The following is a 21007-nucleotide window of genomic DNA, read 5'->3' as shown; positions in this document are numbered from 1 at the left end:
TTAACATCTGTAAATAAACATCTTTAACATCTATAAATAAATATCTTTAACATCTGTAAATAAATATATTTAACATCTGTAAATAAATATCTATCCGTAAATAAATATTATTTACATCTGTAAATAAACATATTTAACATCTGTAAATAAATATCTATCCGTAAATAAATATTATTTACATCCGTAAATAAATATATTTAACATCTGTAAATAAATATCTTTAACATCTGTAAATAAATATATTTAACATCTGTAAATAAATATCTATCCGTAAATAAATATTATTTACATCTGTAAATAAACATATTTAACATCTGTAAATAAATATCTATCCGTAAATAAATATTATTTACATCCGTAAATAAATATATTTAACATCTGTAAATAAATATCTTTAACATCTGTAAATAAACATATATAACATCTGTAAATAAATATCTTTAACATCTGTAAATAAATATCTATCTGTAAATAAATATTATTTACATCTGTAAATAAACATCTTTAACATCTGTAAATAAATATCTTTAACATCTGTAAATAAACATCTTTAACATCTGTAAATAAATATCTTTAACATCTGTAAATAAATATATTTTACATCTGTAAATAAATATATATCCGTAAATAAATATTATTTACATCTGTAAATAAACATATTTAACATCTGTAAATAAATATCTATCCGTAAATAAATATTATTTACATCCGTAAATAAATATATTTAACATCTGTAAATAAATATCTTTAACATCTGTAAATAAATATATTTAACATCTGTAAATAAATATCTATCCGTAAATAAATATTATTTACATCTGTAAATAAACATATTTAACATCTGTAAATAAATATCTATCCGTAAATAAATATTATTTACATCCGTAAATAAATATATTTAACATCTGTAAATAAATATCTTTAACATCTGTAAATAAATATATTTAACATCTGTAAATAAATATCTATCCGTAAATAAATATTATTTACATCTGTAAATAAACATATTTAACATCTGTAAATAAATATCTATCTGTAAATAAATATTATTTACATCTGTAAATAAACATCTTTAACATCTGTAAATAAACATCTTTAACATCTGTAAATAAATATCTTTAACATCTGTAAATAAATATATTTAACATCTGTAAATAAATATCTATCCGTAAATAAATATTATTTACATCTGTAAATAAACATTTTTAACATCTGTAAATAAATATCTATCCGTAAATAAATATTATTTACATCTGTAAATAAATATATTTAACATCTGTAAATAAATATATATCCGTAAATAAATATTATTTACATCTGTAAATAAACATATTTAACATCTGTAAATAAATATCTATCTGTAAATAAATATTATTTACATCTGTAAATAAATATATTTAACATCTGTAAATAAATATCTATCCGTAAATAAATGTTATTTACATCTGTAAATAAACATATTTAACATCTGTAAATAAATATCTATCCGTAAATAAATGTTATTTACATCTGTAAATAAACATATTTAACATCTGTAAATAAATATCTATCCGTAAATAAATATTATTTACATCCGTAAATAAATATCTTTAACATCTGTAAGTGAAGGACCTGTCATATCACAGCCTCTAAGTTCTGAATCAATCTCTCTGTTTTCTTGATTGAAGTGAAGCAACTTGTATTTCTCTCTGCTTGTGGGGTCAGAGCTTGCTTGCAGTTGCCCTCTGCTGGGGGAAGGGGCTCATGTTGGAAACAAGACGTCACCGTCACAATAAAAGTAGGCTTTTCAAAGTAAAAGCAGCATTGTTGAATTTGTGCACAGAAGTAGGACTTGTTATGGCCTGTTGGCAGCTAAATGTCCAGATCTTTCCTCTTCGTACTAAGATGACTTTGTTTCTCATCTGTTTTTGAATTTCTTTAGATTGAGCCGTGATGCGTTGCTGTTTGAGATCTTTTAGCCTACTTCATCTTGTCAGGCAGGTTCTATTAAACCAATGTCTTTATTCTACAGATCCAGCTGGAGTCGGGCCTGGTTCTGGCCGGTTAAATCAATCTCAGATGTCTAAACAAAGTTGTTAATCGGTTCATTTATGATTTAACAAGGATACCACTTATAGTTACATATGTCATCTGGGTTGATTTAGCTAGCTTTTTTCCTTTAATCAATTAAATCATCGTTTACAAACTATTTTTTGTATTTAGGTTATATTTGATTTGTTGATGATCTGAAAGGTGAAGAAATCTGTAAAAGGGGGCAAATATGTTTTCGCAGATTTGCATTTCTTAAATGAAAAATCCAAATTTCAGTTGGATTGTCGTGAATCTCCACATGAATCCTGCAGATTCATTAGATGTTTCCTAATGAGAAATGATTAATGAACCAAACCTGAAGCCAGAATCAGAAACAATAAACTCACGGCCATATGGGCAACATTAAAACATGCAGGGAAGCTTTAAGTACATAAGATTAGGCTTTATTTTAAAGGTTTAAAATTACAAAAAGTAATCATTTTAAACCAATATCGGGCACTTTGTATTAGTTTCCTATTAGCTTACCTTTATTAATGATTTATTAGGAAGGAGTTTAGAGAAAATTCCCAATTAAACATTTCTGAATTAGACATTTGGGTTTTTCTAAATAATTAGTTAATACAGCCTTTATAAAGACTTTATAATTTATTAATATACGTTTTTAAAGCAATTAATTAATGCTTAATTTGTTTCCTTGGCTGAATATAGAAACAGATGCAACAAACAGGCTTCATCCTCATTTAATGATTCCTCTGAGAATAATTGGACCACAGGCTAAAGATCAGCAACACGAGGTTCTGCTCAGCAGGAAACCGCTCAGATAAACACAACAAACACATCGTTGCTAACTGTGTTTCTCATAGAGACAGGAATCTAATTTCAATGGATTACTGCTCAGTGAAGTGATATGAGGCGTCTCCCCCAGGGACCAGGGAGGCCAATAATACGATCTAATCTGATGCAGAGGAGTAACACGACGTGTCAGGCCATGTAGGAGCCTCATTACACCGCTAAAAGGGTCTGACTGTTCTTCTTCTGTGGTTTGGTTTGTTCCGGCAGAGAGTCAGGTGCCCGACCAGCCCAGCTCTCTGCACGTCAGACCGCTTCCCAACAGCATCATCATGTCCTGGACCCCGCCGCTCAGCCCCAACATCCTGGTCCGAGGTTACATCATCGGCTACGGAGTGGGAAGTCCCTACGCCGAGACGGTTCGCGTGGACAGCAAGCAGAGATACTACTCCATCGAAAACCTGGGTAAACGTTTTATTTCACCTTCAGATGAACCTCACCAGGTCTGAAGAGGCAGACCAGCTTAGGACTAAAGGGGAGATTTAATCAAGACGGTTTCTGATCTACTAATGTTCTGAAAACTGGACATCCGTCCGTCCATCCATCCATCCACCCATCCATCCACCCATCCATCCTTCCACCCATCCATCCATCCATCAACCCATCCATCCATCCTTCCACCCATCCATCCATCCACCCATCCATCCATCCATCCATCCACCCATCCATCCATCCTTCCACCCATCCATCCATCCACCCATCCATCCATCCATCCACCCATCCATCCATCCACCCATCCATCCATCCATCCACCCATCCATCCATCCATCCATCCATCCATCCATCCATCCTTCCACCCATCCATCCATCCATCCATCCACCCATCCATCCATCAACCCATCCATCCATCCATCCATCCATCCATCCGCCCATCCATCCATCCATCCATCATCCATCCATCCACCCATCCATCCATCATCCATCCATCCACCCATCCATCCATCATCCACCCATCCATCCATCAATCCATCCATCCATCAATCCATCCATCCATCAATCCATCCATCCATCCATCCATCATCCATCATCCATCCATCCATCAATCCATCCATCCATCAACCCATCCATCCATCAATCCATCCATCCATCCATCCATCAACCCATCCATCCATCAATCCATCCATCCATCAACCCATCCATCCATCAATCCATCCATCCATCCATCCATCCATCAATCCATCCATCCATCAATCCATCCATCCATCAACCCATCCATCCATCAATCCATCCATCCATCCATCCATCCATCCATCCATCCATCCATCAACCCATCCATCCATCAATCCATCCATCCATCAACCCATCCATCCATCAATCCATCCATCCATCCATCCATCCATCAATCCATCCATCCATCAATCCATCCATCCATCAATCCATCCATCCATCATCCATCATCCATCCATCCATCAATCCATCCATCCATCAACCCATCCATCCATCAATCCATCCATCCATCCATCCATCAACCCATCCATCCATCAATCCATCCATCCATCAACCCATCCATCCATCAATCCATCCATCCATCCATCCATCCATCAATCCATCCATCCATCAATCCATCCATCCATCAACCCATCCATCCATCAATCCATCCATCCATCCATCCATCCATCCATCCATCCATCAACCCATCCATCCATCAATCCATCCATCCATCAACCCATCCATCCATCAATCCATCCATCCATCAATCCATCCATCCATCCATCCATCCATCCATCATCCATCCATCCATCCATCCATCCATCCATCCAACCATCCATCCATCCATCCATCCATGCACCCTGATTGGTGCATTTTAATCAGGGTCACAAGTTTCTGCTGATGTTTTTAGGTTGATCAGAAAAAGCTAAAACTGCTGCTGTAAAATACCGGAGCTAAAAGTCGACTTAAAGTGCCTCTAAAGATGACCTTTTGGGAAGCAGTGCCTCAAAGCTTGAACTGAGTCACAGTTTCAGGCAGAGAAACTTGATGATGCACAGAACAGACAGCAAACAAAGGGAGGTTTTCTGCATGCATCCTGAATTCATCTGGGCGTCCTGCTGTGTTTTTAAGATGTATTCCACCTGCTTGGTGCATTGCCGAACATCCAGCTGGCAGTGAGCGTTGGGACGCTGATAAAACATGTGGTCCTGAGAGAGGGACGCACCTGTAAACCAGTCGCATCTCATGAATTTACATCCTCAGGCTGTAATATGCTCATCGCTCATAAATCCTGCTGCTAATATTGACACAGCTCTCCCTTCTTCCACTAATTCATTATGATGATGAAACCTCTCATTTAATTACAATCAATAATATAAGGGAATTTAATAAGAAAGCTGTTTGGAGTGGAAATCTAATTGTGAAACGTCTAAAAAGGGGGAAACCACCTCCCCCGCGAGAGCAGCGAGCGATTTGCATGCCAAAGAAGACCTAAACAAATTGGACTCTTTATACAGTGTTGAAAATTTCCCTCTCACGTCTCATAATGGAGGCGTAATGAAAAACTAAGATCCAGCTGTTGTGCAGCGTGCACACACTTGAACGATCGTACACGGCATTCATAATTCACGTCGATCATTAATTCATGCGGCGGCCGTCTTCGCTGAACTGATTCGGCGGTTTGATGCAATACGGCGAGAACACGCTGGAATGTCGTATCGGATGAGTGGACCGGGTCTGGTCAGGACTGAGGGCAAGGAGGCTCGTACTGAAAACCCAGAGGGACGAGACACCTCGCTGCTACTAGGGATACGTCTTAAAGCTTAATCAGAGTGATTTACCAGAAATAACCGCTTATTCTCTTCACGTCAGCATCCCTGACCTTCCACTCCTCCACCATTTACATTAATGAAACAATATGATGGGTGACATCTTCAAATGTTAATGCACTTGGCAGGATGTTATTGAAAATAACTCTAACTTTCTTCCTGTCTCTCCCTCAGAGCCCAGCTCGCACTACGTGATCTCCCTGAAGGCCTTCAACAACGCCGGAGAGGGAGTTCCTCTGTACGAGAGCGCCGTCACTCGATCCCTGTCAGGTAGGAGCGCTCACAGGAGGATGGGAATAATCCCAGCAGATATGTTTCACTGTCTGAGAGTGTTTGCTGCAGATAGATTTCATAAGATGGCAGAACATTAGTGTCTGACAGTAATCAGGACGGACAGACAGACGGATGGACGGATGCTCATTTTTTTGTGGTGGTATTAAAAAAACAAAATAAATACAATAAAAATTACTTATAATAAAACAACACAAAATGAAATATAAACAATAAAGCAAATTAAATACATGAAATAAAATAAACCAAATTCATTAAAAATAAATCCTAAAATAAAACAAAATGACTGTAAAATTTAAAATACCGTAAAACAACAAAAACCTTAAATAAAATGAAATAAAATAAAAACATAATAAATGAAATAATCAGGTGAAAAAATTAGGACACCCTAAAACAGCCTCTGTGTTTTTCTAATATATTTGGACATATGAGGATATTAATATGAATTTTAACAGTAGTGAAAACATTTGTTAAAAGTAACATATAGAAAAAATAGATTAAAAGACCTTTATAAGGTTTTTTGTGAGCTGTGAAAAACATCTGGTAAGAAATAAATTTAGACACCCTCTCAAGTATAACCACTGAAACTGGCTAAAATCAAACACCGTAGCTGTTTATGAGTCTAAAAGGGATTTAAAGGGGTCACAAATTAATTGTTTTTTTAACTGTGTCCTGTCCAGCAGAGTAGCTCAAAATTGTTGTCTGAGTGCCAAGAAAAAGCCCAACACATTTACTTTCACAAGTGGAGCATTACGCTTTAAAGCTCTGCTTGATATTTACAAAAGAACCTTTATTAGAAACTGCTTTGGGATTATTTCACATGTTATGAACACAGAGACAGAAATTAAAGGGGAAAACATAAGAAGCATGAAAGAAAGAAAGGGGGGCAAAAAGGAAAAGAGGAGAGACGGAGAATAGAATGCAGGAAAGAAAGAAGGATGAAGAGAATACAAGATAACATCCTGCTTGTTCTACACCTGTAGAAATGTTCATATTACCAACCTTTTTTACCAAAAGGTGCACGGTACTTATGAATGCAAGATGTATTTAGTGGTAAATGCGGCTCAATATAGAACATTTGTGTATCTGGTAACACCTGAATCTAAACACCTGTAGGTCTGAGTGTGCGCTTGTGCATGCAAGGTTTCTCCATAAAAATATGCAATAGCAAGTGTGAGGAGCCACAGACACCCCCCCCCCCCTGGACCCAAGACAGATACAGAGGAGATCCGAGCCATAGACATCCAAAGGCCCCCCAGAGCACAGGAACCCTAAGAGAACCACCGTCGGGACTACCGTAACCCCCCCAGAGAAGAGCAGGGGAGAATCCCAGGGGAACCACCCAGCAGCCACAGTGCAGAAGCCCCAGGGAACTGCCGCGACGAGCCCACAGGCCCCGCCGGCAGTCTTCTACGCCCGAGCAGATCCAGCCATGGACCCAGAACCCTGAGACCCCGGGACATATCACTATCCAAGCAGAGGCCCGACTGAGCCCAGGTCTCCAGGCCCCGGCAAGCAGCCACCAGGAGTGAGCCAGCACACACCAAAGCACCCAGCCCCAGATACCGAGAACCACAAGTGCACCGGCGGTCAGAGATACCGACCACCGGCAGATAGTGTGGCGGGGAGGGAATAGGCCCCACATTCGATGGGGGGGGGCTAAACTGATCCAGAAGAGGTAGCAGCCCAAGATCCTACCTGACACAAAAAACAGGCACACACAATCACACCTCCCCCTCCCATGCATACACATTAAAACACTCACACCCACACACCCAACGTAAAGACAAACAACAATGGACGTTGTACAGTCACTCACACTCCCCATACATACTCTATACTCCCAGGTCCAGGTGAAAAGCTTTGAACCTACAGCAGGTCCTTCATGCTGCCGATTTAAAAGTCTGTCCAGTCGGGAGGCTGAACAAATTCAACTTTCACGGGAGACGTTCAAGGAGGAACCTTTGTTCCCTAAGAAAAACATGGAGGTCAGACTGAAGTTTCCCAGAGAGAACGTAGACAAAGACCAGGACTTCTGCATCAATTCTCTTCAGATGAGTCTAAAATGCAATTGTATGAACATCAGAACAGAGGACATGTTTGGGTTACACCAAATACATTCCAGAAACAGAACCTTAAACCACATGAAGAATGGAGGTGGAAGTTTCATGGTATGGGGGTGCTTTGCTGCAGCATTACCTGGTCAGCTCAGTATCACAGAATCCACCATGGATTCTACCGTGTATCAGAGGGAGCTTGTAAAGAAGTGGACCCTGAACCATGACAATGACCCAAAACATACCAGTAAATTCCCTGTGTAATGGCTGAGAACTAAAAAATGGAAAATCCTGGGCCTAGTCAAAGTTTTGTAGGATGACTTGAAACAGACTAAACATGCAGGAAACTCCTCAAACATCTGACAGCTAAAGGTGGGGAGTGGAGCAAACTTCTTCAGACTAATGTCAGAGATGTTGGATGGAGACAAGAAACTTCTCCCTGAACTTATGTTGGGTCCAGCCATGGATTACAACATTTAAAGGCCAGATTGATCTTTCCTGAAAATTTCGAAATAAATCACAGTAACCTATTCCCAGCACAGCCAATAACAGAAGGAGAGCGGACTTCCTGTGACATCACTGTTTGAATAAAAACCCCTCGTTCCAGCAAACGGACCACTATCCATGCGGATTCCAGACAGGAACCGGACAGGCGAGGCACCAAAGAAGAAACTCTCCTACAATAAGTGCTAGTAGACTAACACCCAACTAAGGATGTGTTCTGTGTTGTGTTTTTAAAGTTAAGACAATCACAACACTTATCTCAGCTATAAGGGGTAAGACTAGCTGTCAGAGGGAAGGGTGTCCTAACTTTTTCCTCAGCTATAAAACTAATTTTATGTTTATATCATTCATTAAATGAGTAAAAGAAGATTAACACCAGTATTGGAACATTTCTTCATAAAGATCTGAACATTTAACAAAGTTTCCTCATTTTTCACATGACGGTATAACTAATAAAATAAAATAAAATTATTTAAGGTAAATAGAACAAAATACAACATAAAAAACAATGTGTGGAAAAAGCTATATAAGATAAATTAGTAGAAAAAAAACGAAACTAAATTAATCCGTGCAGAGAGTTTGCGTGTTCCTCCCCAGACTGGGAGTCGAACCCAGGACCTTCTTGCTGCAAGCCAACAGTGCTACCAACTGCACCACCTACAGCCCTCTTATTGTAGCTTGCATTTATTTACTTTAGTTTTGTTGTACTAATTTATCGTATTGACCTGTTCTCCCCGTGCATACGTGGGTTCTCACCAGGTACTCCGGCTTCATCCCACAGTCCAAAAACACGACTGTTAGGTTAATTGGTCTCTCTAAATTGCCCTTAGGTGTGAAGGAGTGAGTGCTTGGTTGTTTGTCCTGTATGTCTCTGTGTTACCCTGCGATGGACTGGCGACCTGTCCAGCGTGGACCCATCTTGCCCATAGACTGCTGGAGATAGGCGCCAGCTTCCCTGCGACCCTGAGGTCGACCCTGAGGTCTCCAAACATGCAGGAAGACCTTCTCACCTCAGACTAGCAGAAATATTAGTTCTGTTTTCTACTGAAAACCTCTAAAAGCTTGTATTCCCTCTGTATGCTCGCATCTTTCCAGCTGAAATATTTGGTATTACTTTCAGCAATTTCTCTAGAAATGTCAAAGTCCAGTTCTAGTTCTGGTTCTGATCACAAGATGAAGGGTTTCTAAGAAGCCAGCTCTCACTCAGCTGTATAAGCCAGTGAATACATGGTGGGACATGTGGCCCTGTGTGAGTTCTTGTGCAGGAATCCTGAGTTGTGTTCAGCGTGCAGCATCAACAGAACCTCTGAGAGGGTCAACCACAGCGTGTGACGCTCTGAGGATGAAGAGTAACGCAGCGCTGCAGGCTAGCAGAGAGAACTAGAGAGAAAGACCGACGAGAGACGGAGGAGGAGAGAAGGAGATTGATGAGGGAGGTGTTTGGGGCTGCAGCAAGCCCTGTTGTGGTTAAACTGGTCATCCAGCATCACAATAAAGCTGCGGTGAGGACAGAATACTGATGAGGAAGCAGAAAACGTCTCCTCCTCCCTCTCTACACGCCACACCTCCGCTTTACATCAAGGATTCCACTCCTTTTTTCTTCTATGTTTCCTATTTTTCCATTTATTTTTAACCTTTCCATTTCCAACTTTATACCCCTCTGCCTTTATATTCCCTAAATATCCTGTTCAGTCCATCTCCTACCCCTCTCATCCCATATCTTCTGGCCTCTCTGTGGTCCTCCTCTCGTTGATTAAATGGCAGCTTGGCGGCTGCTTGGGAAACGCCCGTGCCTCTGCGTTGTGGGGCGGCGAGGCGAGGACCAGGCGGTATATTAACGAGGATCCCACCGTTAACGAGACGTTTTTTAAAGTATGCATAAGAAGCTCTCGGCAGGCTGCAGAACAGAGAGTGTGTGTGTGTGTGTGTGTGTCACTGTTGACGACCTCGGCGGATCAGTAATGGGTTTAGTTTCTATCTGAGCCCTGAGGGTCTCAGCTTATCGACTCCTGAGTGACATGTTGGAGTCGTTGCATGTAAAGAACTCGCTGCGTGTCTGCGCATCTTTGCAAACTCAGTCAGATTATCTCAACAAAGCTCATTAAATTGCAAATGGTTTCTAATTGTCTGTTGGTATGTAAGAGGAAGCCAAAAAAAATGTTTTATCTATAGGGAAAAACTAAGTACACCCTTGCTGCCTCCTTGGGATTTAAGAAGGAAAGCAGTATGCAGGTGCTTATTAGCAAATGCACTGAATCAATGGTCACCATCAGTGTGAGAATCTCTATAAAAGCAGGAGTTTTGGTGTTTTGCTTCTCAGGAGCATACAGAGGCCAACACCAAGATGGAAGGGCATCAGCAATGAGCTTAGAGAAGCAACTGCTATTCCGCAGCAGGGTTATAAGGCCATTTCCAAATAATCTAAAGTCCATCATTTCTGAGGTTGAAAGATTATTCACAAGTGGAGAAACACATACTGTAACGTACAGTAGCGGAAGAGTGATGGTTTGGGCCTGTTTCGTAACTACAGAACCTGCAGAACCAACCTCTCTGTTATAACCAATATTGGGATTAACGGCGTTACAAAACAACGGCGTTAGTAACTGCATTACTTTTTGGTAACGAACTAATCTAACTAATTACTTTTCTCATTTCCGTAACGCCGTTATGACACGTTACTATAACAAGTTACTTTTTTAAAGTAACGTTCCCAACACTGGTTATAACAAAGTATTTTAAGGTCGTATAAGCCTTCTGTTTGACCTTCAGCAGTAATCCTCTGTAAAACCACGAGGATTAGCAGTCTGCTGCCCTGGACCATGCAGGGCTAGAAAATAAAAGAATCCACGTTGTGCAATGGCCCAGTCAAAGCCCAGACTTGAGCCTTGGGACCTTCAGAAAGCAGGAACTAATTACTTTAAACCTAAAAAAACTGACAACAACAAGAGTGAACCAAAATTCCTCCTCCATGATGTGAGGGACAGAAACGTTTTGTCGTTGCTGCTAAAGGAGGTTCTACAGGCTGCTGGATGCGGGGGTGTACTTAGTTTTTCATTCATAGGTTTTTAATTTTGACTTCATCTTTGTTTAACCAATAAAAGCAATGTTTCTTTATATTTAAAGGCATTTAACAGTCATCAACTGATAATCTACTAGTTGTAATGATAATAATTCACGTGTGAACATTTTTAGTCTTTTAATTAATGTCAGTTTGTTCTGCTTTTTAATTAAAACACAAACGTCAGCCTTCATTCTTCTCAATTATTCATCTTTTTAGTTTCCCCATATAATAAATGAACAAAAAGACAAAAACTGTTACTGTTTATTTTCTTTCCTGAGGCTTTATGTTCAGAAACTACTGAGAGGCGACTTTTCTCCACCTCTGGTTGAAAATCTTCACTTTTTATGCCTTCAGATGAGTTTGATAAAGGATTTATGTGCACCGGAAGGAGTGGAGGAGGGTGGCTGTTTAATTTCTACAGAGGAAGGGAAGCGGTTCATTCATCTCACTTAGATGGAGGATCATTTGCAGACGGAGTGAGGTGGCAGCTGCCAGTCTTTCTGCTTTGCTGCTCCACATTCAGAACTGGAAGGTTCTGCAGGAGACTCTCAGCTACATCTACTGCTCCTTTAAAGGGACAGGTCAGACTTTTAAAGCAGGATATATGGAGCCTAACAAATACTTTACAGAACATTGTAGCAATGTTAGAGGTCAGCATTATCTACTGATTACACAGGCTCCCAGGGATGCCTTTCCACCTCACTGTGGAGCACCTCAAGATGTTCCCAGGCCTGAAGGGATATATTCTTCCTCCACAATAACCTGGGTGTGCCCCCCGGGTTCTCCTCCAAGCAGGACCACCAGCAGGCAACCAGCAGGATTCCCGATCAGATGTCTGAACTACCTAAACTGACTAATTTGAGCATTTTATGCTTTGAACAGTGAGCAAATAGTTTATCAGCCAGAACTGTGGACAAGTAAAACTAATAAAAACATCTTTAGTGAAAACACAAAGATGTCTTTCTGCACCACAGACCCAGAAACGGATCGTCTGTTTTGCATTTCTGTCAGATGTGTTATGCTGTAAGACATGCAGAACTTGTGAGCAATAAATCTCAGGTCCAGATCAGCTTTATAAGATAATAATATAGAAATGTATTAGACACAATGTCTCTGCTTCTGTGTTTATTGGTTATTACACAGACGCTAAAGACTCAATGTGAAAATAGTCTAGAAACTGTGTCTATAAGGAGGTGTCTGAGCTTCAGTTTGGGGTTTCTTTTTATAAATGCTTATGTTTGGGAGTATTTTTCTATATTTCTATTGAGTTGTTGCTGCTTTTTCCCTTTTGTGCCTTCATGCAATCTCTCAACCTAATAAGTCCCAAACATTAAGCAGCTGATTTATTTCTTCATTTCTAATGCTAATCTTCAGTTTAGCTTCAGGCCTTTTTGCTTAATAAATGCAGGAGACTAAAAATAACCTTCAGTTGTAGTGAAATAGAAAACGGTGCTGCGGATGTGTTTGTGCTTCCAGCAGGTCTGCTGTCTGTCGTTCAGAGCTCCCAGAGCTGGAATCAGTGGAGAAGCTTGTTTTTTAGTTTAATTTACCTCATTGCAGCTCTCTGTTACAATCTCTTTGTGTTCTTCTCACCCTGCTGCCTTCAGGTGTTTCTTCAGCCAAACCTTCATCAGTCAGAAAGCACATTTAGCTGGAAGGCTGCTCCCAACCTATCTGATTGGATGTGAGATTGTTTTAAGTTTCCTTTCCAAACAGACAGACTTCCCTGTAATCCTTTGAAGTGTTCTTGATAAATACTTCTGCAGGTTTTCTGAGGGTCTCAGATGCTTTTTCTCACACTTTCATTTTCGTCCTGTTGCATATTTGAGCAGTAAGTTGGCCTCAATGATAAAACTGGTAAGACAAGACAAGTTTATTTAAACACAAAGTAGAAAATATCAATAAACTAATCATCCATTGTTGTGTAAAAGCTACGGCAAACAACAGTCTTTGTTTTTTCGGTCCTGACCTGAAAGACCGACCTGTTTCCAGATAGTGGATCTCAAGTTTTCAGGGAGTTGATTTAGTTCAAAGTCTGGAAACAATAACAGTTTAAACCCTTAAATAATGGATGTTTTAGATGCTTAGCTCAGCAAAACTAAAAAAACTTATGATGAGATAAATGTAGATTTTAGGGAGGCTGAAATAAAGCTAACTAAACTAAGCTAAGTTAAGGTAATATGAGTTAAGAAAAGCTAAAATAAAATAAGATTAAGTTAACTAAACTAATCTGAGCAAAATGTTAAAATATTATAATAAAGAACGAAGGTAATACAAGGTAATTTTTAATAAACAGTTAAATAAATACATTTCCAGGGTGAATAAATAACTTATGAACTTCCATCGTCGTTTAGGATGATCAACGAGGTGATTTCCTGTGGGGATACAGCACTGCTCCAGTGTAGGAGTCTTTTACAAGTGATTGATTCACAGGTCCGAGTTAAGCTGCCTCATGGTTCAGTTGGATACTGGAGTGAAAATGAGTGAAAAGGCAAAGTCCTTCAGAAAGCCTGAAGAGATGCTGATGATGAGACTTCAACAGATTAAAAGAAAGTCTGGCTGCTCCTGGAAGAAAACCAGAAAGAAACTCTCTGAAAGTAGCATGTTAGCATGTTTAAATGTCTGGAACCTCTGATCCACACAAGCATCTACAACAACAGCGACATTCAGTTTAAAAGCTGCTCGTTTTCTGTTTCCTAGAAGGAAACTTCTAGTAATTAGCAGTTATGTTCAGATGCAGTAACTTCCATCAGTATTGGTCTTTAATCTCCACCATCCTGTGGATCCGTGGCTCCTCTTCTTGTTGTAGATTGGCTATTTTTATGTCAGCCTTCTTACTCTTTGTCTTCTCTGTTTTCTCCCTGGTTTTTACTCCCCTCATCAACTCACTCTTCATTTCATCTTGTAAACATACTATTCTATCTTTTCACCTCCTTTTATCCTTGTTTATGTCTGTGAACCACCATGATTGTGCATTAATTAATTTAAATCACCTCAAACACCATGGTTACTGTTAATTGGGCTTCCTCAGACCCCATAGACCCATTAGAGGATGACCTTTTCCACCTCTTTGACAAATTCCCAACTCCCATGCCAGACACCAGCACTCCCATGATTCCCCCAGTAGGAGTCCAAGCTGTATCTCTGTCCTCGGACTCTGTGCGCGTCTCGTGGGCCGACAACTCCATGACGAAGAACCAGAAGTCGTCAGAGGTCCGGTACTACTCTGTCAAGTGGAAGTCCAGCGTCTCAACCAGTGGAAAGTACAAGGTAAGTTCTGGCTTAGCTTTGTCTATTTAAACAGGTTAATGTTCAGTAATTTCCTCACCTGTTTTTTCATTTTTTTAGTCACAGTTTCAGACTTGAAACAGGAGATCACAACCTCAGACAATAACTTAGAAGTCAGCATCGCAGTTTGCCAACCCTGCTCTGGTTTCTTACGAGCTCAGCACTGAGGATTAATGAGTCTTGCTGCTTGTGCTTTGAGTTGACCTGATTAATGTATCTCCTGAACAATGGGCATCTTCACTGCAGCTCCACCACCTGCTGCTGTTTGATTAGAGGCAGGAAGACATTACCCATCCAGATCAGTCACTGACTGAAGCTTGGTTACCTGATGACACAGAGCGTTCTTCAGTGCAGAGTACTTCAAGTACTGTTTATTTGTACTTTGTGTTAATAGCCAAGAGGACACTTCAGATGCTTGGATCAGGGTAACCCAATGAAATGTGATTCATGTTCTGACCCAAGGTTTTAACGAGAACATTCCTTGGGCCGGTGGGAAACAGTCTTTTTTTTAATAAGGAATGAATGAACCGTTCCAGTTAAAAAGCTGCTTATATTAGAAACCTTTCGTAGATGAGTTTAATTTTTGTCGTATATTAAAATAGGGTTACCAATGATTACCATTAAGTCACATTTTTACCATCCTTTTTTTCCATCATCATTATAACCTTACTTATCTGTTGGCTTTAGGATCTGGAGAACTAAATTCAAAATTCAATTAAATTCTGAAATATTTTATTAATCCCAAAGGGAAAAAAAATTGTTATAGCTCATATTAGAAACTTATATATAACTTTATATCCACAGGTGCATCTTGGTGTCGTGAAGTGACATCTTTGGTTTTGTTGTGGTCTTGTGTTTTCTATTAGTTTGGAATTTCTCTAAGTTCTTTTAGTAGTTTATTTTCTATTATTTGTTATGGTTTTCTTATGACTATTATTATATTCGTTGTATTCTAGTTCTCTTGTCTTTCTTGTAGTTTCTAGTTTAGTTTCCCTTTTAGTATATCTGTGTTTATTTATGTTTAAATAGTTGTTCACCTGTGCTCTTTGCTTACTAGTTTATTTTCTCTGTTCCTCCTCGTCTTGGTTCCCTTTCTGTGGTTAAGGTTTTATTTACGGTCAGAGTTTCTTTATGGGTTCTTTGTTAATTATTAGGTTTTGATGTTTCTTCTATTCCCTCTAGTTTCTCAGTTTACTTTAGTTAATGATTATTCTACGTTCTTATGTCTCTTTTGGTTTTCCTTAGTTTCCTTGAGCTTTGTTATTTACACACATTTATTCACATTCCCTCAGTTCTCTACTACGTGGTCCACACCTGTTTTCCATTTTCCTCTGATTACCTGCCTCTGTTTCTCATTGGTTCATACCTCACTTCCCTCTGTTTATAAACTCTCTGGTTTTGATTGTTCTTCGCTGGTTCCTACCGTTGGAATCTCCGTTACTACTCCGTTCACTACCTTCGTCTTAATGCTATGCTTATCATGTGCCTGCAGAGTCAACTTGTGTAAGTTTTGGATTTTCGTCCATGTTTTTTGTACCTGCAGTGCTTTGCTTCGTTTTGGATTATTCTTTGAATAAAGAAGAAGACTCCTTTAAACATGCTGCTGCCGAGCTGTTGTCTCCACGTTGGTCACACTAAACCACAGAGCGCGTCACTCGGTAAATTAGAACATTATTGAAAGGGTAGTTTTTGTCACTAACTCAGTTCACTAAGTGAAACACATTATATAGATTAATCATAAGGATGCATTGATATCAAAATTTGGGCCGATATCCATATTCAATATTAATATTGCTGTTTTGGCATATAATTAATATTTAGTACATGTATTACCCCACACTTTTACTATTGTAATAAAACTACCACACAGGTGACATTGCTTCTTGCTCCCACAAACAATAAACCATCAGGACCTCCTTCAGTTTGCTTATCGCTGTGGAGTTGGAGTTGAAGATGCCATCATACACCTGCTTCAACAAACCCACTGTCATCTGGACAAAGCCAGCAGCACTGTGAGGATCATGTTCTTTGATTTCTCCAGAACATTTAATACAATCCAACCTGATTTACTTTGTCAGAAACTCCAGAAGACTCAGGTGGAGGCCTCAACAATCTCCTGGATCAAAGACTACCTGACAAACAGACCACAGTTTGTGAGACTGAAGGGTTGTGAGTCTAACCAGGTAGTCAGCAGCACAGGAGCACCACAGGGGACTGTACTCTCACCATTCCTTTTCACTCTGTACACCTCAGACTTCCAGTACAAGACAGACTCCTGTCATCTGCAGAAATACTTAGATGATTCTGCAGTCGTGGGGTGGATCAGAGATGGACAAGAAGCTGAGTACAGGAAGGTGGTGGACCACTTTGTGGCATGGTGTGGAAACAATCATCTCATTTTGAACATGACTAAAACAAAGGAGATGATTGTAGATTTTAAGAGAAACAAGAATAAGTCAAAAACTATTTCTATCATGGGAGAAGAAGTGGAGGTGGTGGAGGAGTATAAATACCTCGGTGTTCACCTGGACAACAGACTAGAGTGGAGATGCAACTGTGAAGCCGTCTACAAGAAGGGACAGAGCAGACTGTACTTCTTGAGGAAGCTTAGGTCTAACATCAACCGATACCGATGTTATTGATACTACATTACATTATGTCAGACCAGTGGGAAACATTTTTATTACAGAAAAGTGGTCTTAATGAAAAGTAAGTTTAATACCTACTTCAAAGTTGTTGTTTTTAATCTGACAACCGAGCTTCAGCAGAACCCAGATTCTAATTTATGAAGTTGTACTTGTATTAGTCCGTCTAAATGGTCAAATGTATTATTGGCTTGCAGATGACAAATTCAAGGCTAATAAATATAAAGATCTACTAAATATTTTCACCTTCTCTGATTGAGTTTTAATATAATATCCAGCTCTCCTTTAGCCTGAATGCATCAGGTGAAATATTCCATCCATTCATCCATTGTTTTCTTCATTTCTAAGTCGTGTTCGGGTAGATAACAAGTCAAAGAGAGAAAGCCAAAACTCCTTCTCCCCAGCGTCACTCTGCAGCTCCTCATGAGGGATCCCCAGGTGTTCCTGGGCCAGAAAAGATCTCCAGTGAGTTCTGAGCCAATCCCAGGTTCTCCTCCTGGCGATTGTGTTCACAGTTCTACTCCTACAACCAATAGTGATTACAGGAAATGTTTTTATGAGCAGAGCACAGCCATGGATGAAATCCCTTAACCAGAAGGGCATCCTGATCAGAGGAATCTCCTCAGCTTACTTCCTTTGATGTGGAGGAGCACCTGCTGTACCCTGAGCTCCCCACAGATGCCTGTCATTACTCTAAGGCAGAGCTTGGCTGTCCTACGGTTCAACTTGTATCTGGAATCCATATCTCATGAACATAGATCAGGGTCGAACAAAGGTGAACCAGTAAAGCCAGAGCTTTACCTTTCAGCTCAGCTCCTTCTTCACCACTACAGACCAGAGTTGCTCCCTCATTACTGCAGATGAAGACCCAATGTGTTGGTCTCCTTCTCCATCCTGCAGTCTCTCAGAAACAAGACGGGAAGACCTTTATTCCAGGGAGAAACTCACCAAACCAAAAGCTGTTTGCAGATCATTGCCACAAAGCTGAACTCGTGGGTTGAACTTCACCAGGGTTGCTTCTTTGCACCGATACTTGAGGTGTGCATGTATCTCAAAGCCTCAAGATGGAGAGAAGGGTGTTTGGTTTGGACACCTCAGGGTCCCGTCTAGCTTCTTGTAGATGATATGGTTCTGTTGCAGTGAGCCTATAAGGTCCTGGTTTTCTGCAGGATAAAGGTGGAATCCTCTAGACGGGTCGGCGAGGAGTCTCTGCTTCAAGTGAAGTAGTTTAGATAGACAGATCAGAGGTTTTTTTGCAGGGATCAGGGTGTTGTTCTGGTTGTTTGTTTCCAGGACAAGATACCAAAGATTGAAATGAGATATCTCTCTCCAGGATGGCTGGGGTCAAGGTGGGGAGCTCCATCTTCCTGGGGCAGTTTCTAGTAGACCCTGTGGTGGTTCAGACATCTGATCAAGATGCCTAGAGGACACCTACCTTTAGAGGTTATCTGAGCCCTTCCACCGGGTGGAGACCCCAAGGCAGAACCAGAACTCATTAGAGACTACATATATTTTCTGCTCTGGAAATGTTTCTGTATGGATGGAGAAATGGATGGATGGATGGATGGATGGATGGATGGATGGATGGATGGACGGACGGATGGATGGTAATATTTAATGAGCACAGATCTGAATGTTTTTTTATTATTTTAACTTAATTTATTAATCAAAAATGAGCTTCAAATATTTTTTCCCAACTAACCACTTAAACATTTCATGTTCGATTTTGGTAAAGCTGTCATATTATGAGTTTTTCTTTTCTTCAACTACAAACTTGAAAAAAAAATGCAATATTCAAAAAGGTTGTAAATAATAAATCAATATTAGTGCAGATGGATGGTTTACCTTCATAGGATGCAGCGATGGGGATAAAAACTGGTGTTTTCTTATTATTTTCTTACAAATACATCTTGTCATTGATCCATTTTCTTTACGTCTCATAGAGGAACAACATTTAGAGGAAATACACCCTCAGATAAGATCCTCAAATGGCAATTTTCAGAAAAAATAGTGTTATCTCTTAAATCCTCCGGTTTCTAAAGGTTGGAATCGCTGTTTCCTCTAAAGACTTTGTTTATTAAATCTAATGGCAGATTTAGGTTTCTGTTGATACGTCAAAATAAAAGAAAACTTGTGTTTTCAGTCTGCAGACACCACGGCTCTTAGCCACACCGTCACCGGCCTCAAACCCAACACCATGTATGAGTTTGCCGTCATGGTGACCAAAGGTCGCAGGTCCAGCACCTGGAGTATGACAGCCCACGCCACGACGTATGAAGCAGGTACGTCTCCTGGACAAAGCTCAAAGAAGCATACAGGTGGATTTGTGATTAGAACATGATTGAAAGTTAATGTACTTCACTAATTTACTTAAGGTGAAGCAGATATTTAACGCTAGGAAAACAGTATTTGCTCCAGAATAAATGTTCCAGATCATCAGAAAAATGTAATATCAAAGATATCTTGAGTAAAAATTTAGTTTTCAAATGATGATTTTATTTTCTAAGGGAATAAATCTGTCCAGATTAACCTGACTCAATGAGAAAAAGTAATTACACCCTAAATTTAGCTAACTTTGACCCATTTTGCTTTGCTGAATTGCTTTAATGCAGCAACATTGGATGATTTTCCAGCAGAACAACCTGTTTAAGGTCAGGCCACAGAACATCAACTGGACCCGCACCTTCCTAAAGGTCCACTTCTGTCTCATCACTCCAGTTTATTTTCCTAAAAGTCTCCAGGATCATGAAGATGTTTTCTAGTAAATGTGGTTCTGGCCATGGAACTCTCCCATAGAGGCCATTTTTGCCTGTTCTCTCATTCTTATTGTTGAATCATGACCTCTGACCTCAGCTGAGGCAATGAGGCCTGCAGAGTTTCAGCTGTTGTTCAGGGTTCTTCTGTGACCTCCTGGATGAGACGTTGATGAGCTCTTAGAGCAATTTTGGTGGACAAGCCTCTTCTGGAAAGGCACTGTTACATAGTTGTCTCCATGTGTGGATGATTGATCTCTCTATGGTTCTGTGGAGACCCAAAGCCTTAGAAATGGACCTGTAATCCTTTCCGGACTGATAGATGTTGGTGACTTTCTTTCTCCGTTCTTGAGTTCATTTAGATCGAGGCACAATATGTTGCTTGAGCCTACTTCATGTTGACAGACAGGCATGTTTGAGTGATTTATTGAGGGTTTGTTTGATCTGAAACTGATGTGACCTGAAATAAAATAACTTTTTATGTCCTAGTAATAAAAACAGTGAAGAGGTGAAGAGACCTGAATTAGAAATCCTGCATTGAAGGTATTTTTCTCTGGTATTTAGAAACACAGCAGCTTTCAGAGAAACAGGTGCAACAGAAACAATGACTTGCAGAATTTTCTTCCTGAACAGCAATTATTTTTAACAAGGAGTTTAACAATGGACAGAAAACACTTTCTGATCCAGTGAAGAATCATCATAAAACTCACTCGCTCACTCTCCCCGGCAACAACACGACCACTGCCGGCTGGAATCCAAATGTCACACT

General features: G+C 39.7%; 1 protein-coding gene across 1 annotated transcript in view; it reads left to right on the top strand.

Moving 5' to 3' along the window:
- The window catches only part of dcc (DCC netrin 1 receptor), a 354845-nt gene that overhangs the window by 261791 nt on the left and 72047 nt on the right, over positions 1–21007 (top strand). The window contains exons 19-22 of the mRNA XM_047372294.1: positions 3091–3285; positions 5814–5909; positions 14584–14822; positions 19629–19767. Of these exons, the coding sequence (XP_047228250.1) occupies positions 3091–3285; positions 5814–5909; positions 14584–14822; positions 19629–19767 (669 nt within the window). The remainder of the gene's footprint in view (positions 1–3090; positions 3286–5813; positions 5910–14583; positions 14823–19628; positions 19768–21007) is intronic.

This window comes from Girardinichthys multiradiatus, chromosome 8, assembly GCF_021462225.1.
Source record: "Girardinichthys multiradiatus isolate DD_20200921_A chromosome 8, DD_fGirMul_XY1, whole genome shotgun sequence".
NCBI lineage: Eukaryota > Metazoa > Chordata > Actinopteri > Cyprinodontiformes > Goodeidae > Girardinichthys > Girardinichthys multiradiatus.
Note: the sequence above shows the minus strand (reverse complement) of the source record. Positions and strands in the feature narration are given on the sequence as shown.